The sequence below is a fragment of the Euleptes europaea genome, chromosome 1 (genome assembly GCF_029931775.1).
Source record: "Euleptes europaea isolate rEulEur1 chromosome 1, rEulEur1.hap1, whole genome shotgun sequence".
NCBI lineage: Eukaryota > Metazoa > Chordata > Lepidosauria > Squamata > Sphaerodactylidae > Euleptes > Euleptes europaea.
In genome coordinates this window covers 167,992,275-168,007,614 of record NC_079312.1, presented here as the reverse complement: position 1 = coordinate 168,007,614, position 15,340 = coordinate 167,992,275, and the positions used below count along the sequence as shown (strand labels likewise).

The 15,340-nt window shown below is 51.4% G+C and overlaps 1 protein-coding gene across 1 annotated transcript in view; it reads left to right on the top strand.

Moving 5' to 3' along the window:
• The window catches only part of MBD6 (methyl-CpG binding domain protein 6), a 35,069-nt gene extending 19,986 nt beyond the window's left edge, over positions 1–15,083 (top strand). The window contains exons 7-12 of the mRNA XM_056858046.1: positions 5,666–5,810; positions 8,140–8,321; positions 10,641–11,129; positions 12,130–12,179; positions 13,385–13,460; positions 14,974–15,083. Coding sequence (XP_056714024.1) covers positions 5,666–5,810; positions 8,140–8,321; positions 10,641–11,129; positions 12,130–12,179; positions 13,385–13,460; positions 14,974–15,048 — 1,017 coding nt within the window. The 3' untranslated portion in view covers positions 15,049–15,083. The remainder of the gene's footprint in view (positions 1–5,665; positions 5,811–8,139; positions 8,322–10,640; positions 11,130–12,129; positions 12,180–13,384; positions 13,461–14,973) is intronic.
• Positions 15,084–15,340: the final 257 nt, after the last annotated feature.

Below are 15,340 nucleotides of genomic sequence, written 5' to 3'. Positions count from 1 at the left end.
GCAACAAAGCTACTGCCGCGGTCGCAGATTATTTTGCGCGGAAACGAATGTACTCTAAAGACATGTGACACGAAGAGGCGGGCCAATTTCTGAGCGGAGGGGATCCCTGCGCATGGAACCAAATGTATTTGCTTGGAAAATAAGTCAGTGATAACCCATAGTACAGTTTTTCCCCCGCTGAGAGGGAGATCCGTCATAAAATCCATAGCAATCACTTCCCAGGGTTTGGAGGGTATTTCAAGCGGTTGCAGTAGTCCTGGGGGCTTGCCTTGAGATCGCTTGACTGTGGCGCAAATAGGACAGCTGCGAATAAAAGAGTCAATATCAGAACGCATTCCCCCCCACCAAAACTGTCTGCGCAACAAGTGAAGGGTTTTTAGAAACCCAAAGTGCCCTGCGGTTTTCATTCCATGGGCCAAGTGTAAGACGTCTTTTCGGAGCGCTTTGGGTACATACAATTTTGAGTCTTTGTACCAAGAGCCCCCTTGTTCAATAACACCAGGAGGCAGGGTTTGATTAGAATGTTCCATAAGGCAGTGTTCCCGCAGGGACTTTATGAAAGAATCAGAGACGGGAACCCCCCCCTCGTTTAAAATAGTAGTCGGAGCAGGTAGGGGGGTTGGAGAGGGGGAAACGCTTACGTGTTGCGGTGCGTAGACTTCAGGCGGCCGGGCGGCCGGTCGAGTTGGAGGAGTCGGAGTCGGAGCCGGAGCCATCGTGGTGCCCCGTCGCGGAGGTAGGAGAGTAGCCGGTAGGGTTGGAGGAGTTTGCCCGCTGATAACTGTGTGTTGTCGCTGGGGCAGCGTTTGAGATCGGGTTTGTACAGCCAATACGGGCAGGGCTTCTCTTTGTGCGGGCGTAAATAGAGAGTTTGTTGGCCGATCGAGTTTTGCTGGGTATTGAGGCAATCGGGAGAGAGCATCCGCGAGAACGTTTTGTTTTCCTGGGACATGCTTCAGGACAAAACGAAACTGAGCAAAGAATTCCGCCCAACGTTGTTGTTTTGCGGATAACTTATGGGTTCCTGTGAGAGCGGCCAGATTCTTGTGATTGGTCCAAACTTCGAAGGGGACTTTGGACCCTTCCAGGAACTGTCGCCAAAGGGTAAGAGCATGGTGAACAGCTGAGGCTTCTTTCTCCCAAATAGGCCAGTTCAATTGGAAGTGCGCAAACTTCTTAGAGAAATACGCGCAAGGATGAAGGAGACCATTAGGTCCTTTTTGCAGCAGGGCCCCCCCCATAGCTACGTCGGAGGCATCGACCTGCACAATGAACATTCGATTAGGGTCTGGGTGCCGTAGCACTGGTTCTGATGTGAAAAGCCGTTTGAGAGCTACAAAAGCGGCTTGGCATTGATCAGTCCACAGTATTTTAGCGGAGGGCAATGTGGCAGAGTTTTCTTTACCTTTGGTTTTTAGAAGGTCGGTGATGGGCAGTGCTATTTGGGCGAAGTTGGGAATGAATCCGCGGTAGAAATTAGCAAAGCCCAGGAATTGTTGTACTTGCTTGCGGTTGGAGGGAGGTGCCCATTCGAGGACGGAATGGACCTTGTCCGGGTCCATGCTAAGGCCATGGTGGGAGATTATGTATCCCAAGAAAGTTAATTTGCTTTGGTGAAATTCGCATTTAGCCAGCTTTGCGAAGAGTTGGTGGGTGCGTAGACGGCGTAGAACTTCTCGGACCAATGTGACATGCTCGTCCATGGTTTTTGAATAAATGAGAATGTCGTCTAAATAAACCACCACCCCGCGGTACAGCAAGTCATGAAGGATTTCATTGATGAGTTGCATGAAGACCCCCGGGGCCCCTTTTAACCCGAAGGGCATCACAAGGAATTCAAACATTCCAAAGCAGCTAGAGAAGGCAGTGAGGGGTTCGTCCCCCTCTCGGATGCGGACGCGGTAGTAGGCTTCTACCAGGTCCAATTTAGAAAAAATACGTCCTTCTTGTAGTTGTCCCAAGATATCTGAAATTAATGGTATAGGATAGGCGTTGGTTTGAGTAACTGCATTGAGTTTTCGGAAGTCAATGCAGAGGCGTAGGTCGCCCTCCTTCTTTCGGACAAAAAACGCGGGGGCTGAGTTGGGAGCATTCGATGGGCGAATGAACCCTCTGGCAAGGTTTTTGTCCAAAAAGTCCCGAAGCACAGTGCGCTCGGAAGTGCTCATTGGGTAGATTTTACTTTTGGTTAATGTGCAGTCTTTCACCACTTCAATTGCACAGTCGGTAGCCCGGTGAGGGGGTAAGGCATCACATTCTTTAATGTTAAAAACATCCGCGAAGTCTTGGTATATTTCAGGGAGGGCTGGTGTTGATGGGATCTCGGTGAGTAATGCCGGAGCGGGTGGAGACAGCATTGCAACTTGCTGTCGGTGTTGATCGCATTTGGGATTGTTAAAGGAAATTGTGTTCGTGTCCCAATCGATACTGGGACAATGACCTTTAATCCAGTTAATTCCCAGGACCACCTCAAATCGAATAGGGGCTATGGTAAAGTCGATTTGTTCCCAGTGGGAGCCAATTCCCATTGCCACCCCTATAGTGCGATGGTCAACTGGACCCCCTTTGAAATGGCTCCCATCCATTTGGGCAAATTGGACGGGGGCTGGTAAAGCTTCGGACTCGACTTTGAGTGCTGCAAATGTGGCTGCGCTTATGAGAGTGCGACTGCAACCAGAGTCAATAAGTGCTTTAACGGGTAGTTGGGGGCCACCTTCGTGATGTTGTAGAATGGCATCTACATAAACGGTGGTTTCTACTTCCTTTACTTTAGTGGGAGCTGTCGGTTTAGCAGGAGAATCTGCAGAGGTCTGTGGAGACGCTCCACTCACCACAGACCGGAGCCGTTTTTTGACAAATCAAGGGGAGATTCTAGGTTTAAAGCCGGAGAGGTCCATGGGTTCTCTTCGTCCGAAGAGGGAAAGTTGTCCCCCAATGGGGCACTTGTAATCCGAGACCCGGCTGGGTCAGTTGATGCAGGTAGAACGGATGAGTCTCCAGCGTGAAGTGCAGAGGGTGTGGGTCTTCCCGGCGCTGCGCTGCGGGTGGCCGCGGTGCCTCTGCGTTGCGGTCGTCCCCTAGCTCGAGTTGCCGTGCTGGGACGAAAAGGTTCAGGGCGGTAAGGGCAGACCGCTGCAAAGTGGCCCTGTTCCCCACAAATGAGGCAGGCACCCCTTTGAAATCGTGTTTCGCGATCCTGGAGTGGACGTGTCGGCTTCCGTATAGCGGGGGGTGGTGCCTTGGGCTGGGGCTTTGGGGGGCTTTTCTCCTTGTGTTTTTGGCGGACAAGGGAAATGAAGCGCCGGCGGCTTTCTACTTCTTCGGCTAATAGAATCCAATCCTCGAGAGTATCGGGATCGTCCCGCATGTACGACCAGTTCAGGACGTCAGGGTGTAGGGCTTCCCTGAAATGGTGAATTAGGGTGGCTTCGGGCCAGCCCACAATTTTGCTCGCCAGTCTTTGAAATTCATCGGCAAACTCTCGGACTGGAGTAGAGCCCTGTCTTAGTTGTAGCAGTTCGGCTTTGGCCCGTTCCCCCAGAAAGGGGTCCTCAAACATCCTACGTAGAGCAGTCATGAAATTGTTGAGGGAACGGATAGAGCGGGATCGGGTGTCGAATTGGAGCACCATCCAGTCGGCCGCTTTGCTTGTCAGAAGGGAAGCTACGTAGCGCACCCGGCTGTCCTCGGTAGGGAATAATTGTCCCTGTTCTCGCATATAACTGTCCACCTGGTGCAAGAAACAGGGTAGAGCTTCAAGAGATCCATCATACGTAGTTTTCAACTTGAGTTGCTTCCAAGGACCGGGTATGGGTTGACCCGGTTGCACAGGCTGACCCGGTTGCACAGGTGCTCCGGGTGCAGGTAGAACGGGAGCTCCGGGAGGTGGAGGTGGTGCCGGAGGTTGGACTGGTCCCCCCTGACCCGGGACGGGCTGTGCTTGGGCTATCAGGGCTTGCTGCAACTGCCTGTTGTCCTGCAGCATTTGTTCCATTAACTCTTGGAGTTGATCGACACGGTCGGACAACTCTCGATTCTGGGCTCGTAACAGGTGAACATCCTCTCCTGGGCCGCCGGTACGATGAGGTTTACTTTTCCGGAAACTCGTGGCCCATTGAGAACTGTCCCCATATAGGTCCTCGTCTGCAGACTCTCCGGAGTCTTGGCGTCGGTCTGCAAGGCGGCGTGCGCGTTGGGTCGTGCGCGACGGGACAAACACCGGGGAAAAAGACAGACCTAACGGAGGGCCGCTCTTTACAGTGTCCTTAGGGCGACCGCCGGTCCGCGCACGATCCGCAGCCAACTGTAACTCCTTATCCCTTGCGGCTTGGGCTTCGGCCGCCGCCTTAGCCGCTTCAGCAGCTTCTTTATCCTCGAGAACCTTTCGGGCTTCGAGTTTCAGGGCTTCAGTTGCGGTAACGTGCGGTAAAAGTTCTGTTTCCAGGAGCGAGAGTATGGGGTCGGGTTCCCCGCCCAGTAATGGTTGTATCCGAACCGCGATAGCGGGTGCGTCGGCCCCAAATGTCGAGGCCAAACGTTGGGCCAAGGTGGCTACCGTAGTATCCTTTGTACAATCCGCAAAGAGGAGGGCCGTATGGACAGCGACCCGCTTGGCTTCAGCTTGACAACTAGCTGCATCGGGTATCAGGGAAAGACCTGAGGCTCCTGCCATGGTACCTTTTCCCTGGGTAGTAGGGGCCGTGAATGGGAGAGACTCACGGGCAATAAGTTCGTCCAATAATCCGGTTAGTACCTGTAAGTCCTCAGTTGCCAGGCGGGCATCATCCAGCAACTGATCAAAATCCTGGAGATCTAAACGAGTATTAGTATCATCCGAGGTTAACATCCAGAGAACTTTCACTAGAGATTGCCACTGTGTCTGTACTAGTCCCTCCAAGCGGCAAGCCTCTAGAGTAGTCCTAAAAAGTTCAGCGACTATGTCCTGTAGAAGGGTAGGATCCCCACATGAAGACTCCAGGGTTCCAGGAAGTAGCAGTCCCGGTTCACTCGGAGAGCGACCTCCTAGCTCCTATCCGAATGGCAGGCGAACCCTCCAGGGCTCTAGCCTGACTAGGGGACCGTTGGAGAAGAGTTGTAGTCATAGCTGTCATAATGTCAGCCCTTGACCCAATGAACCAGAAATCACCACAGAGACAGTCAGGATCCAAGCAGATGGCTTTTACTGGTCAAATAGGTATTACAGTGCATATAGAATAAGATGACAGCTATGAGGGTCTTGCTCGTTAGTTGGCAATATAAGGCTTGAAAAAGGCGGGTGATTACAGAACACACAAAGCATAAACAGAGCACACTTTCCCAGGAGTAGCGTTCCCAGGCTTTGGTATGTGAAGCTGTCCTTGAGGTCTGGATGGTTCAGCAAAGGAACAGAGGCAACAGAGAAACCGAGATAACAGCCTGACACCTAGTCCTAGATCCTGCTGGTTGGAGAGAGAGGGATTTGACAAGTCAGATACCCCGAGCCTACCCTGTATGAATAGTTGCACCTACGTAAAACACAGAATTTCTGTCCGGGATGGGACATGGTAGAGCTGAGCCAACAGCAGATTTTGGTTGCTCAGCTCAGGTCAGCCGCTGGGCTCGTCCCAGGTCTTTTTTTTTTTTAAAAAAACCCTTCATCTGACTGCCTTCTTTGCTTCTTCCATAGACCGGCCTGGCTAGCACTCCTGTGGCACCTACCTCCACTAGCACGACATCGACGACTACTGAGGGCACCGCCCCCAGCACCTCAGGGAGGCTCAATCCCCTGATCCCCCAGCTTGTGAACCCGCTGCTGAGTACCACGCTTCTGGGTGAGTAATTGCTCTTCTTGTCCAGTTCCTGTTTCTGGGAGGGTGTGGAGACGAGGAAAGGTTGAAGGAGCTGGGTATGTTGAGCCTGGAGAGGACAAGACTGAGAGGTGATATGTTAACCATCTTCAAATACTTGAAGGGCTGTCATATAGAGGATGGCACCGAGTTGCTTCCTGTTGCCCCAGAAGGTCGGATCAGAACCAATGGGTTGAAATTAAATCAAAAGCGTTTCTGTCTAGACATTAGGAAGAACTTTCTAACAGAGCGGGTTTTTTAATATATTTTTTAATTTTTATAACATAACACATAAATCAAAACAAACAAATGCTGATTCTATGACCTTGGGCAGATCATGAGAGGGAGGACGTCTTGGCCATCTTCTGGGCATGGAGTAGGGGTGACTAGGGGTGTGGGGGGGTAGTTGTGAATTTCCTGCAATGTGTTGGATTAGATGACCCTGGTGGTCCTTCCAACTCTATGATTCTATGATGGTGCTGCCAAGACACTCGGACTGAGTCTTTTCTCTGTCTAGGACTTGATTATGTTTGATGCGAGGTAACCGACACTGAGCCTTGGCCTGGATGGCCCAGCCTAGTCTGATCTTGTCTGGTCTCACGAGCTAAGCAGGGTTAGTCCTGGTTAGCATTTGGATGGGAGACCACCAAGGAAGTCCAGGCAATGGCAAACTCCCCTCTGTTCGTCTCTTGCCTTGAAAACCCTACAGGGTTGCCATAAGCCAGCTGCGACTTGATGGCACTTCCCATCACTGTTTAAGTCTGGGCCCTGACCTGGAAGGTCAGAAGACCTCAGAAGTTATGCAGGGTCAGCTCTAGTCAGTCCTTGGATGGGAGACCACCAAGGAAGTCCAGGGTTGCTACGCAGAGGCAGGCAACAGCAAACCCCCTCTGTTTGTGTCTTCCTTGAAAACCCCACGAAGTTGCCATAAGTCAGCCGTGACTTGATCGCACTTTCCATCACTGTTTAAGGCTGGGTCCTGACCTGGAGGCCCCAGGCTAGCCTGATCTCATCAGATCTCAGAAGTTAACTAGGGCTGGCCCTACTTAATCCTTGCATGGAAGACCACCAAAGAAGTCCAGGGTTGCTACGCAGAGGCAGGCAATGGAAGCCACCTCTGAAGATCTCTTGCCTTGAAAACGCTATGAGGTTGCCACAAGTCGAGTGCAACCATCAGCTGGCACTGAACGGGGCCAGGAAGTGGCTACAGAAAGCCAGTAGCCCCACTTTTCAAGAGACCAACGAGGGAATGTTTACAATAACCCTCTTCTCACAAAAACACAAAGGAAATGCCCACACCACCTACCCCTCCGCCCTGGGGTTCCCAGCGAGAAATTAAGAAGAGAACTGGGTTTGGAGGGGACAGGTACTGGGCCTGCATATAAACCACCCCCAGCCTGTGTTGACAGCTGAGGTAAAACTGACAGGCTCACAGAAAAGCTGAGGTAAAACTGACAGGCTCACAGAAAGTTTGCTTTCTAAAAGTGAAAAAGAACCAGAGTTTATTTCAGAAAAAAGGAGTGTTGACACATGAATATAGAAATCAAAATGGTGGTGGAGAGGAAATAACTGATTCGGACTTCTGTTGACTCGTTTGGCGGTGGTGGAAAGTGTAGTCAAGTCGCAGCCGACTTAACCTAAGAAAGGCCATGCAGGATCAGACCAAGGTCCATCTTGTCCAGCAGTCTGTTCGCACAGTGGCCCACCAGGTGCTTCTAGGAAGCCCACAAACAAGACGACTGCAGCACCACCATCCTGCCTGTGTTCCACAGCACCTAATATATTCGGCATGCTCCTCTGATCGTGGAGAGAACAAGTATGCATCATGACTAGTATCCATTTTAACTAGTAGCCATGAATACCCCTCCTCCATAAATATGTCCTTTCCCCTCTTAAAGCCTTCCAAGTTGGCAGCCATCACCACATCCTGGGGCAGGGAGTTCCACAATTTAACTATGCAATTGAACTACGGCAATCCCGTAGGGTTTTGAGAGGTGGTTTGCCATTGCCTGCCCCTGCATAGAGACCCTGGACTTCCTTGGTGGTCTCCTATCCGAATACTAACCCGGGCCCACCCTGTTTAGCTTACGAGATATGACAAGACTGGGCGATCCAGGTTAGCCTGATTTCCTCCCTTTAAATTTTTAAAGAAATATTATTTTTGCTATTGCATTTGCAGTCTCTCACTTCTAACCTGGGGGAGGGGGCTTCCCACAAGGGCTAACACATATTATCGATCTCTTTTACTGGTCTTTGGAAAATGTTGTCTGTTTGTGTCTGTTGAGTTAATGTCCTTGTCTTCTCCCTCACCCAGGTGACCTGTCAGTGCTGAACTCAGCCCCCGGCCCCTCTTTGATCGGCAACCCCCTGCTTCAAGCCCAGCAGCCCCTTCTGCCCCCCAACCTGCAAGGGCCTCTGGGACTCCAGCTTTTCCAAGGACAGCTGCCCCTCTTAGCAGGCTCCAACCCCCTGGCCTGCCTCCTCCAGAGCTTGCAAGTAAGGCTGAATGAAGATGGGGATTGTGTGGGGCTTGGCCTGAGCTGAGGTTTTAAAGAGAATGGTCACCATATTCTGTACCCAGAATGTACTTGCATGTTTTACTCCACATGCGCGGCAGACGCTAATCTGGTGAACTGGATTTATTTCCCCACTCCTCCACATGAAGCCAGCTGGGTGACTTGGGCTAGTCAGACTCTCTCAGCCCCACCTACCTCACTGGGTGTCTGTTGTGGGGAGGGGAAGGGAAGGTGATCGTAAGCCGGCTTGATTCTTCCTTAAGTTGTAGAGAAAGTCGGCATATGAAAACCAACTCTTCTTCTTCTACTTTGCATGGTGTAGTGGTTAGGAGCGGTGGACTCTTATCTGGAGAACCAGGTTTGATTCCCCGCTCTTCCAAATGAGTGGTGGACAGTAGTCTGGTGAATTGGGTCAGTTTCCCCACTCCTACACATGAAACCAGCTGGGTGACCTTGGGCTAGTCACAGCTCTCTCAGCCTCAGCTACCTCACAGGGTGTCTGTTGTGGGGAGAGGAAAGGAAGGTGATTGTAAGCCAGGTCGATTCTCCTTTTAAAAGGTAGAGGAAGTCGGCATATAAAAACCAACTCTTCTTCTTTTTGCAGAGGATGTTTTGGCACGGCTGGGATAATTGTGTGCGTCAGCTGCTGTCAAGTCGCAGCAGACTTATGACAACCCCTGTGGGGTTTGCAAGGCCAGAGGTGTTCAGAGGTGGTTGACCATTACCTGCCTCTACGTAGCAATCCTGGACTTCCTTGGTGGTCTCCCATCCAAGTACTAACCAGGGCCGACTCTGCTTAGCTTCTGAGATTTGACCCCTGACGAGATCGGGCTAGCCTAGGCCATCAAGATCAGGGCCTCAGATAATTATGATTCATTTGATCTCTCTAAGGGGCCTGTGACAGCATGCGTGCCTCCACAGCCCAGTTTACCCTAAAACCGTGAGAGTAGGTTACAGATTTAACTCAAGATTACTCAGTGAGAGCCAGTGTGGTGTGGTTAAGAGCGGTGGATTCTGATCTGGAGAACTGGGTTTGATTCCCCACTCCTCCACACAAAGCCAGCTGGGTGACCTTGGGCAAGTGACAACTCTCTTAGAGCTCTCTCAGCCCCATCTACCTCACAGGGTGTCTGTTGTGGGGAAGGGAAGGGGATCGTAAGCCGGTTTGATTCTTCCTTAAGTGGCAGAGAAAGTCGGCGTATAAAAACTAACTCTTCTTCTTGAGCTTTGCTGCAGGGTCCAGGCTTCACAGTGGTGCTTGCTGTCTGTTTTCAGAATTTCAAAAGCACCCACGGGTCCATCGAGGCTGAGGACTCCTGGGTTAGAATGTCGGACTAGCAGATCTGGGTTCAAATTCTCATTCTGCCACAAACCCCATTGTTTGACCTACCCTACAGGGTTGTCACGAGAGGATAAAATGGGGAAGCTTGGTAAAAGGGTGGGATAAAAAAATATATCTGATTGTTTGAATTTCAAGAATGTTTTGAAGGAGCCTTTCAGTCCCGAAGAGTGGGCAGATTGTATATGTGTGTGTTATGTCGCTTCTGACTTATGGCGACCCTATGAATTAATGAAGAAAGCTGAAAGGAAGAAAGTAGATTCCTTTGAAATGTGGTGTTGGAGGAGAGTGTGACAGATACCCTGGACTGCCAAAACAACAGATCAGTGGGTTATAGATCAAGTCAAGCCTGAACTGACCCTAGAAGCTAGAATCATAGAGTTGGAAGGGACCACCAGGGTCATCAAGTCCAACCCCCTGCACAATGCAGGAAAATTGGCTAAACTGAGGCTGTCATATTTTGGTCACATTACGAGAAGACGAGTCACTGGGAAAGACAATCATGCTAGGAAAAGTTGAGGGCAGCAGGAAAAGAGGAAGACCCAACAAGAGATGGGTTGACTCTATAAAAGAAGCCACGGCCCTCAATTTGCAAGATCTGAGCAAGGCTGTCAGAGATAGGACATTTTGAAGGACATGGATTCATGGGGTCGCCATGAGTCAGAAGCGACGACAGCACTTAACACACACACACGTGAATTAAACGTCCTCTCTTTAACCACCCTGCTTGGGTCTCACAAATTGAGGGCCGTGGCTACCTTTATAGAGTCGATCCATCTCATGTTGGGTCTTCCTCTTTTCCTGCTGGCTTCAGCTTTTCCCAGCATGATTGTCTTTTCCAGCGAGTGTTGTCTTCTCATCCTGCGATAGCCTCAAGTCTGGTCATTTGGCCTTCTAGGCAGAATCCAGGTCTCGGGGCAGATTGCGCTCTAACGGATGTCTCCTCTTTGCCTTTGCCAGCTGGGCCCTGGCTTCGCCGCCCCCGAGAAGCCGGTGCTACCGTGCGAAGCTCCAGCCCCCCCTTTGCCCAGCATCCCCCCCGCGCCAGAGACAGAGCCCGGCCACAGCACTGTGTTGCCCCCCTGCACGGACGCCGTCCCCACAAGTGCCTTAGAGACGCCCAGCGCCCTCGAGCCAGCCAGGCAAGGACAGCCAGAGGCCCCTTTGGGGCAGGAGGCCGGCGGCTCCCGCTCCCCCCTGAAGCGACTTCGCCGGGGCGCCGAGGAGCTGAACGGGGACGCCGGCGGCAGCCTCTCTCGCGGGCCGGGCCGGGGCAGCAAGTCTGGACGGCGCGGCAGCGGGCGGGGCAGGGGCAGACGGCACTTCAACGGCCAGCTTCCGGAGTTGGGCGTGGGGCATCCGCCCCACCCCACCTGGCACTGCAATGGAGAGATGCTGGCCGACAGCACGGATAGCCAAGCGGGGGCATTTGCGGGGCAGGAGATCAAGGTAGGGCTCAGATGCTGGAGCTGGGGATCCGATGGGCGGGAAACGGGCTTCTCTCGAGCGTTCCGCCTCCGATGTCTGAGGCAGCACACCTCTGGTTTCCGGAGGCTTAGAGCAAGTGGGATAACAAGTGGTGTAGTGGTTAAGAGCGGTGGACTCTTGATCTGGTGAACCGTGTTCGATTCCCCACTCCTCCACTTGCTGGGTGACCTTTGGGCTAGTCACAGCTCTCTCCGGACTCTCTCCGCCCCACCTACTACCTCACAAGGTGTCTGTTGTAGGGAAGATAACGGAAGGCGACTGTAAGCGAGTTTGATCCCTCCTCCTCGAGAGCCAATGTGGTATAGTGGCTAAGAGTGGTGGTTTGGAGTGGTAGACTCTGATCTGGAGGACTGGGTTTGATTCTCCACTCCTCCACATGGTTGAGGGCAGCTGGGAGTATCATCTTGCTGGCCTCCCTACCCCCCTCCTTTTATATTATTTTATGCCAACTGAGGGGTAATCTGCCACCTGTCTCTGGCAACCTGAGTGGAATGTAGGCGCCAACTGGAGATTTTAAGTTTTAATTGGGATATTTTGTTATTTTAAATTTAGAATTTATGGTTCGTTTCACTACTGATTATATTGATGTATTTTAAATTATGTTACCCACTCTGAGGCTGGCTTCGGCCCGGGAGGGCGGTCTATAAATCGCAAATATAAGTAAAATTTAAAAAGGAATGCCCCTAGATGGGCATGCCCACCTTGCGTCTGGAGGGATACTAGCCCAGGAAAAGCATTGCCACTCGATTCCGCCGCAACTGTAACTTGGCACTGGTAGAAATGGCTCCTCAGGGTCCTGTGGGGTGAGGAGGAAGCCAGCTGGCAACCCCCTTTGGGGCCCTTGGGGTATGGATTAATCAATTAGTCCCTTGGGATTTACAGGAAACTGCTTTTGCGAGGTGGAGGAGGAGGGGGAAAAAGACCGCTCGTCTTCACCTTCGTTCTATCCTCTTTCTTGTAGGGCCCCCCTGGAAGGCGACCGTCTCGACGTGGCCGGAGAAGGAAAAGCAGGTGAGCCCCCTTTGCCCACCAGGGGAACGAGGCCCATGCAATGGAGATGGCAGAAGTGAAAAGCCCAAATGGGTGCTTTAAGAGGACCTGTGGCTTAGTGGGAGAGTGTCTCCTTCGCATGCAGGCGGCCCTAGGTTCAATTCCTGGCATCTCCGGTTAAAAAGGTGAATGGGTGATGTGAAGGACCTCACCTATGACCTTAGATGCTGTCAGTCAGACACTATTTAGGAAATTCATTTACCTTGACAGACCAAAGGTCTGACTCAGTATGCAAAAGGTATTTATTGCGTTCCATGACCAGAAAATACAGTAAAAATACAAAAAAAAGGGAACAATTAAAAATAATCATGGTACACATCAACCACGAATACAGGTAGACATAATATATTTAACATATTAACACTCCTTAAATACTAAATATAAAAACACCCCAAGGATTTAAAACAGGAGTGGGGAGCGTCAGGCCCGGGGGCCGTATAAGGCCCGCGAAATCATTTGGTCTGGCCCTTCGTGGGTCCTGGCAGATTTCTAGCTCAGAAGGATCTAAGACTGATGATCTGCCCCCTCCCGCGGACAGGAATAGACTATATTCAAGGCGGATGTGAGTTTGTTTTGCCGAGAAAAGGAACCTTTTCCCCCCTTGCAGAAGAGTCGTTAGCTATGGAGCTGCTAGGACCGCCCAAGAAACTGTGTTAACCCTTTCCCTCCTGGGCCATGGAGAAACGTATTTCCTCTGTACTACAAGAGGGCTGGGGGTGGAAGTGGCAACAATGGAGGGGTTAAAGGGGGCAGGTCCAGAATGCGTGGCCCGCCAATGATGTTATAAATATCCAAATGGCCCTTGGCAGAAAAAAGGTTCCCCACCCCTGATTTAAAATCTATACCATTCTTTAGATAAGAACACTTCCTAGGTTTTTTTTTAGGTTATAGACCTGGGCCAACCCTTTGTGTTGTTTGACGGTTTTTGTCCGATAGAAGATATTTTATTTTGATGTTATTAGATCTCCCTGGGAATCTTTCTAACGATGGCCCAATAGTTTCCCTGCGGATTTTATTGTATAAAGCGCACTCCAATCTGACTCAGTATAAAATGTTTTCATGTGATTAGCAGTGATCACTCGCCGTTGCAAACGTTTCCATCCACCTCTAAATCCCCAGTGTTCAGCTGGCTTCTCTTCTCATTAATCCTCCCTTCGTTTCCGCAGTGGCCCCAGGCCTAGCGCCCGACCTGAGCCTGCACGGATCCGGGGGCCCAGTGCAGATCTGGGGCCCAGCCCATTGGTAAGTGTCAGAGGGGAAGGATGTTCAAAAGAGAGTGTGCGTGTTCCAATCCCATTTCAAAAGATCCAGTAACTAAAATGAGGCGGTGGGGCTCACTCATAGTCTCTGAAATCCTTTCCCAGGATGGCTGGGGGATTGCGGTACAGGAAGTAGAGCATCTCCTCAACGGGCTTGTATCAACAGAAGTGTAGTGTCCAAATCACGCAAAGTGATGGTATCGCTTGACTCTGCTCTGGCTAGACCTCACCTAGAGTATTGTGTTCAGTTTTGGACACCGCAATTTAAGAAGGATGTAGTCAAGCTGGAGTGGGTCCAGAGAAGGGCAACAAAGATGGTGAGGGGTCTGGAGCCCAAGTCGTATGAAGAAAGGTTGAAGGAGCTGGGTACATTTAGCCTGAAGAGGAGAAGACTGAGAGGTGATATGATAACCATCTTCAAGTACTTGAAGGGCTGTCATATAGAGGATAGTGCCGAGTTGTTTTCTGTTGCCCTAAAAGGTCAGACCAGAACCAACGGGTTGAAATTAAATCAAAAGAGTTTCCACCTAGACATGAGGAAGAATTTTCCAGCAGTTAGAGCGGTTCCTCAGTGGAACAGGCTTCCTCGGGAGGTGGTGAGCTCTCCTTCCCTGGAGGTTTTTAAGCAGAGGCTAGATGGCCATCTGTCAGCAATGCTGATTCTATTACCTTAGGCAGACGATGAGAGGGAGGGCATCTTAGCCATCTTCTGGGCATGGAGTAGGGGTCACTGGGGGTGTGGGACAGAGGTAGTTGTGAATTTCCTGCATTGTGCAGGGGGTTGGACTAGATGACCCTGGTGGTGCCTTCCAACTCTTTGATTCTATGAGCTTGGCAACCAAGGGGGTGGGGGGCAGAGTTGGCCTCTGCTTGCTGACCCCCTGCAATACATGCTCAAAAATGCTCCCTTCGGTCTCACCAGCTTGCCTGAGCCCTGCTGAACCAAGGCTAAAATCTGGCTTCAGTGAAGTCCCAGCCCTCTTGGGACAAAACAGAAGATGTGGGAATGCGGCCTAAATGGGCACGTTGCCAGGCTTCTTTGGAATCTATTTGACTTTTACCACTACAGCTGGGAGGGCAGTCCTTCCCAGCGTGGTGTAGTGGTTAAGAGCGATGGTTTGGAGTGGTGGAGTCTGATCTGGAGAACCAGGTTTGATTCCCCACTCCTCCACATGAGCGGTGGAGGCTAAACTGGTGAACTGGATGTGTTTCCCCATTCCTATACACAAAGCCAGCTGGGTGACCTTGGGCTAGTCACAGCTCTCTCGGCCCCACCTACCTCACAGGGTGTCTGTTGTGGGGAGGGGAAGGTGATTGTAAGCCGGTTTGATTCTTCCTTAAGTGGTGGAGAAAGTCGGCATATAAAAACCAACTCCTCTTCCTCTTCTTCTTCCCTGGAACCAGCCGGGTTGCTTGCAAACATGCAAGAATTCATGTATTTATGCCGCTAGCTTGAACCCTATTTTCCTACCCTATTTTCCTCTCTGTTGGTTTAGGTTGACTACACTGTTGTGCGGCGGCCACGGCCCGGCCGGCCCGTGAAAAACAGGAGGAGGAAACTGCCGACCTAGCCGCGCCGCCGAAGCCGAGGGAGCTTCCACCACTGTCCGACACCTACGCAGACAGAGCCTTAGGACATCCCGCCGGCTCCCGTCTTTCTCTCCTCCCGTCCTGTCCCTCCGATTCATCTCTGCTGCCAAGCCCCTGTGTGGCACACGTGCCTGGGTGGGATTTCTGGGGGTGGGGGAGTTAAGGCGAAGGGAAATTCCAGCCAGAGGGAGATGCTGTCGTCGCTGCTGCCGGGCTCTTGGCACCTTAGCCATGAATGTGTTGTAGCTTCACCAGTTGCCTGGCTCCTGAATC